At 58.7% G+C, this 16,582-nt stretch overlaps 1 protein-coding gene across 1 annotated transcript in view; it reads left to right on the forward strand.

Moving 5' to 3' along the window:
• The window catches only part of ST14 (ST14 transmembrane serine protease matriptase), a 38,245-nt gene extending 21,663 nt beyond the window's left edge, over positions 1-16,582 (forward strand). Inside the window, exons 4-19 of the mRNA XM_062198467.1 lie at positions 152-222; positions 527-684; positions 839-874; positions 1,152-1,392; positions 3,318-3,457; positions 3,645-3,742; positions 5,859-5,968; positions 6,089-6,219; positions 7,530-7,634; positions 7,983-8,093; positions 8,177-8,290; positions 8,656-8,778; positions 9,324-9,510; positions 14,637-14,911; positions 15,661-15,797; positions 15,940-16,582. Of these exons, the coding sequence (XP_062054451.1) occupies positions 152-222; positions 527-684; positions 839-874; positions 1,152-1,392; positions 3,318-3,457; positions 3,645-3,742; positions 5,859-5,968; positions 6,089-6,219; positions 7,530-7,634; positions 7,983-8,093; positions 8,177-8,290; positions 8,656-8,778; positions 9,324-9,510; positions 14,637-14,911; positions 15,661-15,797; positions 15,940-16,101 (2,199 nt within the window). The 3' untranslated portion in view covers positions 16,102-16,582. The remainder of the gene's footprint in view (positions 1-151; positions 223-526; positions 685-838; positions 875-1,151; positions 1,393-3,317; positions 3,458-3,644; positions 3,743-5,858; positions 5,969-6,088; positions 6,220-7,529; positions 7,635-7,982; positions 8,094-8,176; positions 8,291-8,655; positions 8,779-9,323; positions 9,511-14,636; positions 14,912-15,660; positions 15,798-15,939) is intronic.

Consider the following 16,582-nt stretch of genomic DNA (forward strand, 5'->3'; position numbering starts at 1 on the left):
CCACCCAAAAGGCAGAAAGGGCACCCATCAGCTCTGCCCCCAGGTCCCTGGGCTAGGGGACCACGGAGGGCGGGGGGACCCAGGTCCCAGAGGGGAGGGCGTGGCCTGGGCTTTCAGAGGGGTCCTCCCTGAGTTTTGTCTCTCCCCTCAGCTGAAGCTGCTCTATGGTCGCATTCCGTCCCTGGGTCCCTACCACAAGGATTCTGCCGTGACCGCCTTCAGGTGGGTGCTGGGGGAACGGGATTAGTGTGGTGTAGTGTGTGAGACGTAAGGTCGACGGGGCCCCTGGCTGGGAGAGCCCGGGCGAGTCCTCACTCTGACCAACTTGCTGGTCTCCAAGGCGGGGTGCCCATGGCGGACAACCGCTGGGGCTGCGGTTGTGTAAACAGCAGGTGGTAGGGTGACCAAGAACCTGGCGGGGGCGGGGAAGCCAAGTTGGGGGGAGGCTCTGCGCTCCTGCGCTCTCCCGGGAGCCTGTCGGCCCTGGCTGGGCAGGCGCAGGTTCAGGCGGCTTCTCTCTCCCCAGCGAGGGCAGCGTCATCGCCTACTACTGGTCAGAGTTCAGCCTTCCGCAGCACCTGGTGGAAGAGGCGGAGCGTGCCATGGCCACGGAGCACGTGGTCACGCTGCCGCCTCGGGCGCGGGCCCTGAACTCCTTTGTGATGACCTCGGTGGTGGCCTTCCGTGAGTCCGGGGGTGGGCCAGCCTGCAGCCGAGTGGGGCCAGCTGCAGAGCAGCGCGGGGGGTTGGCGGGGCGGAGCCGGCTTGCGGGGCTGCACCTCCCTTATGGTGCGTAGGAGGAGACCGCATCACTAACGCTCTCCCCCTGGTTCTGCAGCCACTGACCCCAGGACAATGCAGACAGCGCGGGACAGTAAGTGTCATGCTCCCACACCACCCCCAGGCGCAGAAGAGGGATGTGGCCAGACGGCCCTGAGCCCCAGGGGTTCCCGTGGCTAGTACATCCCCCTGCGTCCTTGGGGGCTCTCTGCGGGCTCCTATTGCGGTCTCGCCCAGGAGATCTTGGGACATCTAGGGGAGCGGGGAGGGGCAGGCTTGGGGTGCAGCCCATGGGATCTCTGGGTTACTCACCCAGCTCTGCCCCTCCGCGCCCCCACTCCACGCCCTCCTTTCTGTCCCCTCCCGCACAGACAGCTGCAGCTTTGCCCTGCATGCCCGCGGTAGGGAGCAGACGCGCTTCACCACGCCCGGCTTCCCCAACAGCCCCTACCCGGCTCGTGCCCGCTGCCAGTGGGCCCTGCGGGGGGACGCCGACTCGGTGCTGAGCCTCACCTTCCGCAGCTTTGACGTCGCGGCCTGCGACGAGCGTGGCAGTGACATGGTGGCCGTGTACGACACCCTGAGCGCCATGGAGCCCCATGCCCTGGTGCGGTGAGTACCCCGGGGAGCGGGTGGGGCGGTGGGGGCTGGCCCGGGCTGCAGCAGCAGGTTTGGGGTGCACTTTATGACTTGGCCACAGGCCAGGGGGCGGAGGACAGGTGTGGCACGATCCTCCACAGAGCGCTGGTGGGACATGTTTCCTGGGCCTTGGCTCACTGGGCCGAGATGCAAATCCAGCATGGACAGGAAGGAAGGGCTGCCTCCAGCCGCCAGGGCAAAGGCGATGCCGGCCTGCCGTTGTAAATGTAGGTTTTTATTATTAATCAGGTGTGGCCACCTTTTGGAGAGTTGGCGTATAGCTCACGGTTCCCCAAGGGGAGGGCAGAGCCGGGCGCGCAGGCGCACACAGGGAAGCACCAGCACTGGTGGCGGGTTGGTGAGGGGGCAAAGTGAGCGAGAGCTGAGCTGTGGTTTCCCCTGGAAGGGCAGCACAGGGCAAGTGAGCAGCTTGCGACTTGCTAGTTTGGATAACCTCGGTGGGCTCCTGAACGCGGGAGCCTTCTGGCACCCGGCCTGCGGAGATGAGGACGGGGTTGGGCGAGGGGACATGGGTGTCGAGTGTGAGATCCTGAGAGAGGTGGTGGGGGTCTGGGCCCCGGGTTGGTAGATGCAGGTGGCTCCTTTCGCTTCCGTGGGAATAGAGCAGTCTCCCTCGCTGTGGAAAGGCTGGAGTTACAGAAAGCAGAGTGATGTGATTAAAACACCTGCCGAGGGGCCGGGTGCCTGGGTACACGTCCCCAGGTCAGAAGGGAGATGCTTCCCAGCTTCTCCCTGACTCAGTGGGCTGGGCCCTCTACTGGCTGTCTCTGCACATGAGCCCATGAGCCGGGCAGACGTTTTGTCTAAAATAAGACAGAGCCACCTGGTGCTGCAGCTTAGAAGCTGAGACTTCAGTCTAACCGCCCTTCTCCATCTCTCCACTTGATTAATTGTTCAACAGAGAAATCCATGGTACCAGCAGGGAAAAGTAGCAGTCAACAAACAGAAGTCACCCAGTGTCTCCATCGCATAGGAATAACCACTGTTAGATTCTGATGTCGTCTCCCGATTTTTTGGCTGTGTGTGGGTGTGTGTGTGTGTTTAGAAACAGAATTATACTATACTGTATATGCGGTTTTGTTACCTGCTAATTAAAAATGAAGCATATTATGATCTTTCCAAATTAGCAAACCTCTTTGGTTTTTGTTAGAGAGAGAGAAACAGAGGGAGCAAGCTCTCCTCCTCTGGTTCACTCCCCAAATGCCCACAGCAGCCAGGGCTGGACTGGGGCCAAGCCAAGAGCCTGGAGCTCCATCCAGCCCTCCCACATGGGTGGCCGAGCCTAGAGTTCTCTAGCTATTGCCTGCTGCCTCCCAGCATACGCATGAGCAGAAAACTGGGTGGGAAGCTGAGGAGCCAGAATTCAAACCAGGGTGTGGGCCTCTAAGTGGCTGCTGGATTCGGGGTGGGGGGGGGCTGGATCGCGTGGCTTTGAATTCTAGCTGTGTTCCTTATTAACCGGGGAGTCTTGGGCAAGCTACTGAAACCCTCTGTGCCTTGGAGATAATTCACGCACTTCGGAGTTGTTCTGAAGGTTAAGTGTTGGCAGATGAAAAGCCCTAAGATCTGTGCCGACGTGCACGTTCCTAGTAATTGCTAGCTGGTGCCACCACCACTTGCGCTGCTATTTAACCGTTTATCGACCGACTCTTCTGTTGGCAGGCATTCAATGTTTCCCCACTTAAAAGAAGATTTTTTTATCACTTGATCTCACCCCCGAGTCATTGTTGGTGGGGCAGGGACTTGACTGAGGCCCTCCCTCCCTGCCCTCGGCAGTGCCCTTGCTCTGGCTAGGAGGGATCCTCGCGCCCCGCCGCCTGGGGCACCGAGGTGGGCTCTGTCTGTGTCCCTAACACGCCGTCGCTCTGCCCCCACAGGCTGTGTGGCACCTACCCTCCCTCCTACAACCTGACCTTCCTCTCCTCCCAGAACGTCTTGCTCGTCACTCTGATCACCAACACGGAGCGGCGCCACCCCGGCTTCGAGGCCACCTTCTTCCAGCTGCCCAAGATGACCAGTAAGGAAGGGCCAGGGCAGCCTGCGGGCAGGGCTGGGCACCCAGGCCAGGAGCCGTCCCTGTGATGGTCTTACGCTTCTCGGTGCCCTGTGGGGAAGCGGACAAGAGCCTGGGTCGGCCTGGCCACCTGCCGTCTCGGCTGAGCTGGCCCTCCATCCTCAGCTCCGTCTCCCGCCTCTCCTTTCAGGCTGCGGGGGCTTCTTACAGGGAGCCCAGGGGACTTTCAGCAGCCCCTACTACCCTGGCCACTACCCACCCAACATGGACTGCACGTGGACCATTGAGGTAGGAGCTGCGGGTGTGTTGGGGGGGAGGCTGAGAGGTGGACGCTCCAGCAGGCAGATGTGGCCACGCCTAGGCAGCCTGGGAGAGCCTCTCTTCAAAGCCGTGCAGGGATAAGGTCTCCATTGGATCAAGCAGACCAGACTCAGCCCTGGCTCCTGGGTCACTGACAGACTGAAGCCCTTGCACCTGTCGGCCTGCCCCTGTCTGCCCCATCCTGCTCCCAGGTGGAGCCGGGGGGTGAGGTGTCTGCACCTTAGAGTCGCTGTCACAATGAAATCAGAGGATATGCGTGACACAGAGTGGCAGCAGATGAGAGAGTTGTACCCGTGGCTGTCCCTCACACGGCCCTGTCAGAGACCAGTGCCTCTTGCCTTTCTCCGAAACACCAGCAGAAAGTCGCAGCTGCCTGCAGTGATGGGATACAGCGGCCCCTGTATCTGAGACTCTGTTCTGCAGTTTCATTTACCCATGGCCCAACGGCTGCATAAAAATATTACATGGAAAATTCTAGAAATACGCTGATCACAAGTTTGCTATTTCATGCACATGGCCTCCCAGGTCTGGCGTATCCATGCTGTATGTGCTACCTTCCCATTGGTCTCTCTGTAGACATCTGGGTTATCAGATCCACTGTGGCAGCATCATAGCGACAGTGTTCAAGTAATCTTGTTTTGCTTAAATAATGGCCCCACAGCACAAGAGTAGTGATGCCGGCAATTGGGATATGAAAGAGAGAAGCCGTAAATGCTTCCTGCAAGTGAAAAGGTGCAATAAAGTTCTTGACATAAGGAAAGAAAAAAAAAAATTCTGTGCTGAGGTTGTTAAAAACTATGGCAGGGGTTGGAACGTCTGGCCTTCGGGTCATATAAGGGGCAGTGAAAAACTGGGCTTGGCCCTGCCATGGCTACCGCAAGGAGGGATTCAAAATCCAGTAAAGGGACAGCAGGCCGATTTTTTTTTTTTTTTTTTTTTTTTGACAGGCAGAGTTAGTGAGAGAGAGAGAGAGAGAAAGGTCTTCCTTTTTCCATTGGTTCACCCACCAATGGCCGCTGCAGCTGGTGCACTGATCTGAAGCCAGGAGCCAGGTGCTTCCTCCTGGTCTCCCATGTGGGTGCAGGGACCCAAGCCATCCTCCACTGCACTCCTGGGCCACAGCAGAGAGCTGGACTGGAAGAGGAACAACCGGGACTAGTACCTGGCGCTCCAACCGGGACTAGAACCCGGGGTGCCAGCGCCGCAGGCGAAGGATTAGCCTAGTGAGCCATGGCACCGGCCAGCAGGCTGATTTTTAAGCGGATCATTTTGTATGGCCCATGGTGATGCCATAAATACGCAAATAGCCCTCAGCAGAACAAAGGCTCTCCACCCCTGAAGTGGTAAGAGCAGATCTTCTCTAAAACTGGGAAGAAGGAAAAAGGAATTCATTTGCATTTCTATACATGTGCATGTTTCTGTTTTTCTTTGTTTGTTAGAGGCAGAGAGAGAGAGAGAGAAAGAGAGAGAGAGCGCGAGCATACACATGTACCCAATTGAGAGAGAGAGGGAGAGCAAGCATACACATGCACCCAATTTTTGGTTCACTCCCCAATTGCCTGCAAAAACTGGGGCTGGGCCAGTCTGAAGCCGGGAGCCAGGACCTCAGCCCATGCACCCCCGACGTGAGTGACAGGACCTCAGTTACCTGAGTGATCACGGCCTTAGCGGGAGGCTGGAGTCAGGAGCTGGAAGTGGGCTTGCAACCCAGCTGCTCCAGCTTGCGATGCGGCTGTCCTCACGGGTTGGCCAAATTATGACGATTGTTAGAATTGTCCTGTTGGTTAGCAAGTATTGTTGTTTATCTCTTACTGTGCCTGATTTATAAGTTAAACTTTATCATAGGTATGAGAACGTATAGGGAAAAAATCCAGTCCTGGTGTACACAGTAGGGTTGGGTCCTGTTGGAGCTCGTGCATCCGCTGGGGTTCTTGACACCTCGCCCTGAGTACGGGGAGGGGAGACTGTTGCATTGTCTCTCCCTCCCCTGCCCTGCCCTGCCAGATGACAGACATCCTCGGGTTGAGGGAAGAGGGAAGGAAGCCACAGAACCCCAGCGGCCTCTCTCTCCTCCCCTTTGCAGGTGCCCAGCAACCAAAATGTCAAGGTCATCTTCAAAGTCTTCTACCTGCTGGAGCCCAACGTGCCGCTGGGCGTCTGCCCCAAAGACTACGTGGAGATCAACGGGGAGAAGTGAGCCCCAGGGGGCATGGGCCAGGGCAGGGGACGGGTCCTGTGCCTCCCCCACTCCGGCCCCCAATTGCTCTGGCTCTGAGCTGCCTTCGCTTCACCCTGCGCCCTCCCCCCACCCAGGTACTGCGGGGAGAGGGCCCAGTTCGTCGTTGCCGGCAACAGCAACAAGCTCACCGTCCGTTTCCACTCGGATCAGTCCTACACCGACACCGGCTTCTTGGTGGAATACCTCTCCTATGACTCCCGCGACCGTGAGTGGCTGTCAGGGGGAGGCCCAGCACATACACGCTCTGTCTGTCCTGGGTCTTCCTGCCTAGCGCTTGCCTGGTCCTGAGAAGCCGGAGAACTTAAGATGCCTGTCACTCTCATAGCCTTTTAAGGGGGAAATTAAAATGCTACCTTAAATGCATCTGTTAGAGAAAGCCAAGGGGCAGGTGTTGAGCCCATGCATCCGGGTTCTTGGCTACCCCACATTCCAGCTGCTTGCCAACGCAGACCTTGGCAGGCAGTGGTGATGGCTCCAGTAATTGGGTCCCTGTCACCACACAGAGACCTGGATTGAGTCCCTGGCTCCAGGTTTTGGCCCTGGCCCTGGGGGCCATTGTGGACATTTGGGAGAGTGAACCTACTGATCAGAGCTCTCTCTCGCTCTCTCTCTCTCTCTCTCACTCTCTCTCTCTCTCTCTGTCTCACTGTCCCTCTGCCTCTGAAATAAATAAGTAATTTTGCAGAGAGGCCAGCACTAAACTCTGGCCCATGGCAGATCCAGTCCCAGCGTGCAGCACCCGGAGCCCTCGGGGTTCCCCTGCCCGCCGAGTTCCTCCTCATTCCGTCTGTCCCTTGGGTTCCACGTCCCAGCGACTCCCATGATGGGTGCTTGTGCTCGTAGCCTTTTAGCGCCTTGGCTATTAATAGCCTACCCCTGAGGCGTGTTAGAAAAACAGCTGGCTGTGCGGGCAGCCACTCTTCCCCAGGTGCAGTCATTTTTTGTTTCAACGCTGCATCCCGGAATAACCTGGGGGACATTTTATAGCTCTGCTTAGGAATGAGTCCATGTGCAGTTAAAATTCAACTGCATGGCTTCCTGCCAAACGTACAATTGGATGAGCTGGAGAGCTACCGTGGCGGAAGCATTCCTGTGCAAGGGCGGGGCTGGCGGTCTTCTGCCTGCAGACGGCTTCGGTGGCCAGACCCCTCTCCCTGTCGGCAGTACTGGGAAGGGGCACGTAGCTTAGAGGGAAGACAGCACAGGATGTCATTTCACAGTGGGATCAGATCCCGCTCTGCTCACCCGCCAGCCGCCCTCAGCCTGTGTTACAGGCGGGGAGCCTTGCTCCTGGCACCTGCAGGTCAAGGTCACACGGCAGGAGCCCAGCTGGCTTCCCCAGCTGTAGCCATCAGTAGTCAGGGGTGTGCCCCTACACTGGCTGCTGTCAACCGGCCTCCTGTGGCCATGGTTCCATGGGCCCTCTCCCCGCCATGTGTTTGTGGGCTGTGAAGCCCTGAGGGAGGGAGGGTGGTGGGAGAGCTGTGGACTTCAGGCCTGTCCCGTGTCCTGCAGCCTGCCCCGGGAAGTTCATGTGCAGCACTGGGCGGTGCATCCGGAAAGACCTGCGCTGTGACGGCTGGGCCGACTGTGCCGACTACAGCGACGAGCTCAACTGCAGTGAGTCGGGAGACCCCCCCCCCGGGGGGCCTGAACCCTCCCGCCCCTGCCGTGTGGCTCCTGTGCTCCCTCCCACCGCCCCCACCCTGCTGCAGGGAGGCCTGGGGCCACGGGAGTCTGGCAGTCGGAGCAGCCAGTGCAGGGTTTTGGACGCGCTGAGCTCAGCTCCCACAGCTAGTGGGACAGGTCACAGGCGCTCCAGGCTGCTCTGGGCGTGGGAAAGTGCCCCCCTCCCCCACAGCCCTGTGATTGCCCAGGCTCCCCTGGGGAAGGAGTGCTGAGGGGGTCCATGGGCGGGACCGCAGCTGAGCCTGCAAAGCTGACCCCTGCCCCCTTGCCCCGCCGCAGAATGCAATGCCACGTACCAGTTCACGTGCAAGAACCAGCTCTGCAAGCCGCTCTTCTGGGTGTGCGACACCGTGAACGACTGTGGGGACAACAGCGACGAGCTGCAGTGCAGTGAGTGCCCGCGGGCGGGCGGCGGCTGGGCCTCCCTCCCCAGCGGCCCACGTGGCTGTGGTTAAGGACTTGTGCTTTGCCAGGCTGTCCGGCTCAGACCTTCAAGTGCAACAACGGGAAATGCCTCCCGCAGAGCCAGCAGTGTGATGGGCAGGACAACTGTGGGGACGGGTCTGACGAGGCCTCGTGTGACAAAGGTGAGGCCCGGCCCCTGGCTGCTTTGCTGTGCGCATGCGTGTGTGTGTGTGTCTGTGTGCGTGTGTGAGTGTGTGTGCGTGCGGGGATGGGTGGAGAGCTTTGCACCCAGTGGAGCTGCACCCTGTACGGGCAGCCATAGTTAGGCTCACCTGCAAAGAGCCCAGAACTTCTGACAGCCCTGAGTGGGGCTGTGAGGGCTGCACACATGGGTGTGGCTTGGAGGGGCGGGCCCGGAGGAGGGGTGTGAGGTGGGGGACGGGGGGTCACGAGGCACCGCCCGAGACTTGCAGGGGGCTGACCCTGGCTTCTGGTTGGGTGCCGTTCAGGAGTTGACTCGCTCCCCCATGTCCTCCTCCTTGAACAGTGAATGTTGTCACTTGCACCAAAAACACCTACCGCTGTCAGAACGGGCTCTGCGTGAGCAAGGGCAACCCTGAGTGCGACGGCCAGAGAGACTGCAGCGACGGCTCGGATGAGAAGGACTGTGGTGAGCAGGGCCACCCCGGGTGCTCGTGCAGGCTGTTCACTGTGCAAGGCACCCGTCCCAGGGTGCACCCCGAGCGGGAAATCCCTACGGCACCTCCCTCACCCAGCTCTGTTTTCTGGATGAGAGGGAGGGCGCCTCTGTCTGGGGCAAAGAGGGGCTTTGCCAGTTGGCACAAATGCGCTGCCCATTGGCTAGCTCCGGTCCTGGAGAGGGGCCAAGGCGGCTTCATAGCAGCACCTTGGCAGCAGGACGGGGGTCTAGGCTGGCCTCTGTTCTGCAGACACAATCAAGTCTAGAGGTCCCTCGGCTGCATTTGTGCCTGGGGGCGGGGCGCGAGTGGGACAGCTTTGAATTGGGGAGCAGGTGAGAGGGAGGGGCCCAGTGGAAGTCAGAGGGCCTGCGATACCCCGAGTGACCTCTAGGGGGGCCCTCACGCCACGTCTGCTCCAGCCCTGCCCCACCCAAGGCCTCGCCGCAGCCGGTGCGCATCGGCCTGGGTGTCCCCGCCCTGACTTGCCGTGTTGTGTCCTCTGCCCCCTCTCCAGACTGCGGGCTGCGGTCATTCTCCAGACAGGCCCGCGTGGTGGGAGGCACGGACGCAGACGAGGGTGAGTGGCCCTGGCAGGTGAGCCTGCACGTCGTGGGCCAGGGCCACGTGTGCGGGGCGTCGCTCATCTCCCCCAACTGGCTGGTCTCCGCAGCTCACTGCTACATCGACGACAAAGGATTCAGGTGGGTCGCCGGGTGGCAGCAGCGGCCTCCAGGCCGGCGCCTGTGTCCGCGCTGTGTCCAGGCAGGGCAGTGGGGGTGTGGGGCTGTCCAGGGTGGTGTTCAGTGACCCCAGCAACCAGGAATCCAGAATGTACCTTTTTAGGAGACGCTCACTCTTGGGCAGGCACTCCCTGTGTGCCTCCCCTAACCGCCTGAGAAGCTTGGAGGGCCTGGTCGTAGTTTACAGAACAGAGGCTCAGAGAGGTAGGGACACTTGCTCAGGACTGCACAGCTCTTTAGGGGCCCCAGTGTGTTGATTCCAGAGCCGTGCTGTCTCTGAATTGAGTCCCTGGGATGGATTAGGACATGTCCTGGGGTCACGGTCCAGCCCTAGTTTGCAGGAGACCTTGGCAAGTTACTTAAACTTGCTAGGCCTCAGGTTCGTCACTGATGGTGGCAGTACTGTCAGGTCTCCCCCTGGAGCTGTGAGAGTCGGGGAGGGTGATGTACTTGGAGAGTTAGTGCTGTGCCGGCTGCGTGGTAAGTGCTTGGCCATCGCAGCCTCAGACAGGGCCGGGAGGAAGGGTCACGCTGCTGTCCCAGGGCCGGTGTGCAGGGGCCAGAGGGATCAGCAGTAGCAGGAGGCACAGTGTGGGTTTGGGGCTGTATGTATCTTTGTTTATGGCTTACCTGGGCCCTGTGGCCACGGCCTGAAGAGAGGCGTCCAGGGGGACAGCATGCTCCACACAGGGGAGTGGCCTTCCAGGAGGCCCCCAGCCTCACATAGGACAGTCCTTCCTGCTGGCTGCCTGCTGGGGCCACCAAGGAGGGGGAGATGGAGGACAGCCAGGGCCCCAGCAGAAAGGAGACCAGGGCACAGAGGTTCCACTGGCATTCTGGCCACCAAGCCAGAGCCCTACCCCTTAGGGATTTGGTTCTGTTAATTTTTTATTTTGGAGCACAGATGTAGCACAGACTTCCCATGGAGCCCGCTCTGTGTGTGGCACCTGTTAGCTCATGGGTGTTTATCACCACTGAGAATCAGCAGTGGCCCGTTATGTTCGCGCCGCTCCAGACTGGACTGGCTTCCCCCGGGCTGTGTAGTGTACTAGGGTCCTGTTGACCCCGGGTGCCAGGCTGGGTGAGCGGGTTACATTTCCCGGTCCTGTTTCCACTGTCCTCTGTTCTTCTCCTGGGTGATCTTTTTTTAAAAAGATTTTATTTATTTGAAAGGCAGAGTTACATAGAGCAGAGAGAGAGAGAGAGAGAGAGAGAGATACACACTGATCTTCCATCCCCTGGATCACTTCCCAAATGGCTCTAACAGCCAGGAGCTTGGAACTCCACCTAGGTCTCCTCTCTAGATGTAGAGTCCCAAGGACTTGGGCCATCCAAGCAGGGAGCTGGATTGGAAGTGGAGCAGCTGGGACTCGAACCGGTGTTCATCTGGGATGCCGGTGGCCCAGGCAGCGGCTTAACCTGCTGCGTCACAACACTGGCCCCTCCTTGGTGGACTTGAGGCCGTGGGTGCTGGAGTTGGGGGTGTCTGATGATTTTCTCTTGGTCACACTGGGGTTGTGAGCGTCTGGACAGAGCGTTGCACCCCGGGCAGCAGGTCGGTTACGTGAGCATGGTGACTGCTGGTGATGTGTAGCTTTGTCACCGGGTGAAGATGCTGCTTGCTGTCTTTCCCTACCTCAGGTAACTGGTTTCCCCCTTCTGTGTGTCAGTCTTTGAATTTGAGCCAATTTGGGATTCTTCCACGAGGAAGACTCCTCCCTTCTCTCCCATTTATTCAGTGAGGTATATATTCGTAGAGATGCACACATTTATTTTATGTTTGGGGCTTTAATCCAATACCATGGTATGTACTTTGTTGCTGGCATTGTTCAGGATTTCGCCACCCAGGGCTCTTTGAGGCTGACTTCTGAAGGGGTCTTTGATACGCCCCCTTTCTTTCTCCTGAGCCACTTCCTTGCTGTCTCGCGCTAGCAGGTGCACAGGGCCCATCTTGTATTTTCTCCACCCCAGCCGTGGCATTGGCGGCTCCTCCAAGGAGCCCTCCCCCTGGGGGATGGCACGTAGAGGCCAGGGCGAGGCTGCTGGCGTGCCCGTGGTCACTGCGGGGCCCCTCTGCAGCCACGAGAGACACGTGTGTGTTTCCGCTGACCACACTCACTGCTGCCTCGGTTTCTTTCCTTCTTCTGTGGATCAGCGTCTTACTCCTGCCAGTTAATAGTTTCACTAGTACATCCAACATCCACAGTTAGTGTTAGCATCTGGGAAACCAAGGTGAATCGCACTTGGTCCTTGTACTCTTGGGGTAGGAGACAAAATGTGTCACACACGCACATACATGCACTAAAACACACAAATGCACATGCACACACACACCACACACACGCACATGCATACACACGTACATACATGTACCTGCACAGACGAGGGGTCTTCAAAAAGTTCATGGAAATGCATACTGTGAAAAAGACTGCATGGACCTTAACATTTTTGCACCAAGATAAACACCTTTCTTTTAAAAAATTTAAATTAGTTTTTTTTTTAGATTTATTTTATTTATTTGAAAGAGTTACAGAGAAAGGTAGAGACAGAGAGAGAGGTCTTCCATCTTCTGGTTCACTCCCCAGATGGCTGCAATGGCCGGAGCGGTGCCCATCCGAAGCCAGGAGCCAGGAGCTTCTTCCGGGTCTCCCACGTGGATGCAGGGGCCCAAGGATTTGGGACATCTTCCACCGCTTTCTCAGGCCACAGCAGGGAGCTGGATAGGAAGAGGAGCAGCCGGGACTTGAACCGGCGCCCATATGGGATGCCGGCACTATAGACCAGGGCTTTAACCTGCTGCACCACAGTACCGGCCCTTAAATTAGTTTTTAACACATTCAATATAGTTTTTTAAAAAAATTTTTATTTATTTATTTGAGAGGTAGTTACAGACAGTGAGAGGGAGAGACAGAGAGAAAGGTCTTCCGTTGGTTCACTCCCCAAATGGCTGCAATGGCCGGAGCTGCGCCAATCCGAAGCCAGGAGCCAGGAGCTTCTTCTAGTTCTCCTACATGGGTGGCAAGGACCCAAGTATGTGGGCCATCTTCTTCTGCTTTTCTCAGGCCACAGCAGAGAGCTGGATGGGAATTGGAGCAGCTGGGACTCGAATCAGCACCCAAATGGGACGCTGGCACTGAGCTGGTTCAAGTCCCGGCTGCTCCACTTCCAATCCAGCTCTCTGCTATGATCTAGGAAAGCAGTAGAAGATGGCCCAGGCCCTTGGGCCCCTGCACCTGCATGGGAGACCTGGAAGAAGCTCCTGGCTCCTGGCTTTGGATCTGCGCAGCTCCAGCTGTTGTGGCCAATTGGGGAGTGAACTAGTGGATGGATGACCTCTCTCTTTCTCTCTCTCTCTCTGCCTCTCTGTATCTCTGTCTTTCAAGTAAATAAATAAATATTTTAAACCCTTCAATAATCCAATAAAAAAAAAAAAGAAAGAGAAGGCTCATTTAATGGGGGTGGCGGGCGCCTGGTCAGGGCAGTGAGGCCGGCTGAGCCTTGGGAATCATTTCAGACTATGGGATAAGGCAGAAGGGCTGTGACAGAAGCAGTTTTTCCGATGTGATTGTCTGAGGGTGACAGATTAGTGTGAAGTGACCACAGGCGGAGCCCTGTTTGGAGGCTAGCGCCTTAGTTTGAGCGTGAGAGGCTACGAGGGGGTGGAGCATCCACGGAGTGGGGCAGAGCACCCACAGGGGGCGCCACAGTGGGCTGGCAGCAGTAGTGGCCGGGTGGGAATGGATGCCGGGGTGGGCTGGGCTGGGCTGCAGCAGGGATGGGAGGCACGGCCCAGGAGGTGGCTGGGCTCCGTGCGCGGGGTGAGCAAGCCCCGGGAATGGGCCGTCCTGGGAGGTCAGAGAGAATGAATGCATGCTTTTCTCCTCCATAGACATGTTCTGTTTTAAAGAGCTATTTTCCATGTAGAAAGACTGTCAGAGCAGAAAGAGGGTACAAGAGCACCCAACGCCACGAGCTTCACGCAGTGACCACCTCATCCCCGTCCTCAATGAGCAGTCATCACCCAGCACCGCCCTTGCTGTATTTTGGAACCATTTCTGAGTTCACACTTTTCCCCTAAGCACAGCCCCTTTTCACTTTAGACTTTCCTTGTCCCGGGTCTGAAATCAGCCACTTCTCTGGGGAGAGACCTGGTTCCCTTTCCTGGAGACGGTCATTTAGAAGCCAAGTCCTGGATGCTACCGGGGCCAGCGTTGCTTTTAAGGCCTGAGCTTTTGCCTCTGACGCCCCGGATCCCACTCCATATTTGTGTCCCCGCTTTCCCGCAGGGAGGGGCAGCTCCCAGCCACGTCACATGTTTTCTCTTTGGCTCTGTCCTCCAGTAAGGCGACCACATCTCAGAATTGCTACAACTATTTCCACGCCCAGCGACAAGCTTAGTAGATAAAACTCAATGTCGTTTTCTTATTTATTCATTTATTTGAAAGTCAGAGTTACGCAGGGAGAGAAGGAGAGGCAGAGAGAGAGAGAGAGAGAGAGAGGTCTTCCATCCGCTGGTTCACTCCTCAATTGGTCACAACATCTGGAGTTGAGCCAATCTGAAGCCAGGAGCTTCTTCCAGGTCTCCCATGCAGATGTGGGGGCCCAAGCACTTGGGCCATCCTTTACTGCTTTCCCAGGCCACAGCAGAGAGCTAAATCGGAAGTGGAGCAGCCTGGACTTGAACCGGCGCCCATATGGGATGCCCACACTGCAGGTGGCAGCTTTAACCGCCACACCAAGTGCCGGCCCCTCAATGTAGTTTTCAACTGATTTTGGTCTGACAATCCATAGCACTGTGTTAGAAAACTATTTGGAATGATTTTTGTGTTGCCCCTGTGAAAGGTCAGACTCATACAGTACGTATTTTTTGGCAATCAGGTACAACTCTATTAACAGGGCGGAAAAGAGTTCAGTTTCCAGCTCAGGGTCCGGTGCAGGGGAGGGCTTTTCTCCCGTCGAATCAGCAGCTGCTGGTGGCCTGCCCTGCGGCGGGCTCCTCAGGCTGTCTTAGGAACGCGACGTGGTCCTGGGCTCACGGTGTCCCTGCGCGGGCTCACAGCGGCTCTCCCTCCGCGGGCCCCTCCCAGGTACTCAGACCCCGCGCAGTGGGTGGCCTTCCTGGGCCTGCATGACCAGAGCAAGCGCAGCGCGCCGGGGGTGCAGGAGCACCGGCTCAAACGTATCATCGTCCACCCCTCCTTCAACGACTTCACCTTCGACTACGACATCGCCCTGCTGGAGCTGGAGAAGCCGGCCGAGTACAGCACCGCCGTGCGCCCCATCTGCCTGCCCGACACCTCCCACGTCTTCCCCGCCGGCAAGGCCATCTGGGTCACGGGCTGGGGACACACGCAGGAGGGGGGTAAGCGCCGGGATGGGCTGCGGGCTTTCCTCCCCGGCCTCTGCTTGCAGCCTCTTGGGGGCCCAGGCCCCTCTGCACAGGGTCCAGGCCGGCTTCTGGGCTGGTGGCTCTGTGCGTGGTGGAGTGGACACCTCCTGTCCAAGGGACTGGCAGACTGGCTCTGGATTGAAGGCCTGGCTTTACCCCTTCACTGCCCACGTGACCCTGGGCGAGAGGCTTACACCTTCCCTCACTGCTTCTTCATGGGCAAAAGGAAGATAAAACCCCTTCCCAGATGGTGCCCACATAACCCGTGATCTTGGAGCTACCCCTGGGTCTCCGCCCTGTTCCCCGGGCAATCCCCACTGTGCCTGCTCCTTCCGCCTCCACCCGAGGGTGGCGGGGCTGTTAGCTGGCAGAGGTTAGATTGTAATTAACATTGTGAGATCTGTTGCAGTAGTCATATAGCACGTTGCTGGGCTTTGTGGAACAGAGCAGAGAGTAAGAGCCCGAGTTCCAGCCCCAGTGCTCCGACAGGGCCTCGGTGGCACCTGCTGGCCCTAGTGGTCCTCCTGGTGGGCCCCCTGCTCCCCGTCTGACCCTGCAGGTGGCCAGCCTGGCTGCGTCACTTCCCGCCCAGCAGACGTACCACGGCTACTTGTCAGGCATTGGGGTGGTTCCCAGACTGCTGTTAGCAAAGCGACTTTGTGGAGTGTGTGCGGCACGCAGCCCGGCTTCCTGGGTCACAGCCCCGTGCTACCTCCCCGCAGGCAGCGGCGCGCTGGTCCTACAGAAGGGCGAGATCCGCATCATCAACCAGACCACCTGCGAGGACCTCCTGCCGCAGCAGATCACGCCGCGCATGATGTGCGTGGGCTTCCTCAGCGGGGGCGTGGACGCCTGCCAGGTGCGCCCGGGGCCGGGCGGGGCCGGCGGGGCGGGGCCCTGCGGGGCGGGGCGGGAGCTCATTCGCAGCAGGGCGGGACGGAGGCGGGGCGGGCCCGGCGGGGCGGGGCCGGGACTCATGCGTGGCACCTGTTTCTGTCCAGGGCGACTCCGGAGGCCCCCTGTCCAGCGTGGAGGGCGATGGGCGATTCTTCCAGGCTGGCGTAGTGAGCTGGGGAGAAGGCTGCGCTCAGAGGAACAAGCCGGGCGTGTACACGAGGGTGTCTCTATTTCGGGCCTGGATCAAGGACCAGACTGGGGTGTAAAAAAAGCAGGAGCCGCCTATGGGCCAATGTGAACATGCACACCCGAGGGCTGCGGCCCAGGTCGCCGATTGCCTCCCGGCCCCGGAACCCAGCCTGTGAACAGCAGCCCCGGGCTTCAACCCACAAGGAGAGCCTCTCCACCCTCAGCCTCATGCGTGGGGCTGGGAGTTGCGGAGGGTGGGTCACAGGCGGTGCTGCTGGCCCAGCAGGGGACAGGGGATTACAGTCGCAGCCAACCCCTTTTAGCCCCAAACCGGGACGGGCCCCGCCCCACCCCGCAGATCCTCGGCTTCCTCTGTCTCTAAGGAGCAGCCCCGCGACCCCCTCCGTGGAGTGGTGGGGGCTGCAGGCTCAGGGCTGTGGGGCCCCAGGATGGTCCTCGTGGGCACGCAGGCCCAAAGGAGCCTGGAAAACAGATGGGTCTCAGGTTGGGGTTGCTTGGCCAGCTCCCAGGGTGCGCTCCAGTGTGTATATTTGTGTG

Source organism: Lepus europaeus, chromosome 7 (assembly GCF_033115175.1).
Source record: "Lepus europaeus isolate LE1 chromosome 7, mLepTim1.pri, whole genome shotgun sequence".
Classification (NCBI taxonomy): Eukaryota; Metazoa; Chordata; class Mammalia; order Lagomorpha; family Leporidae; genus Lepus; species Lepus europaeus.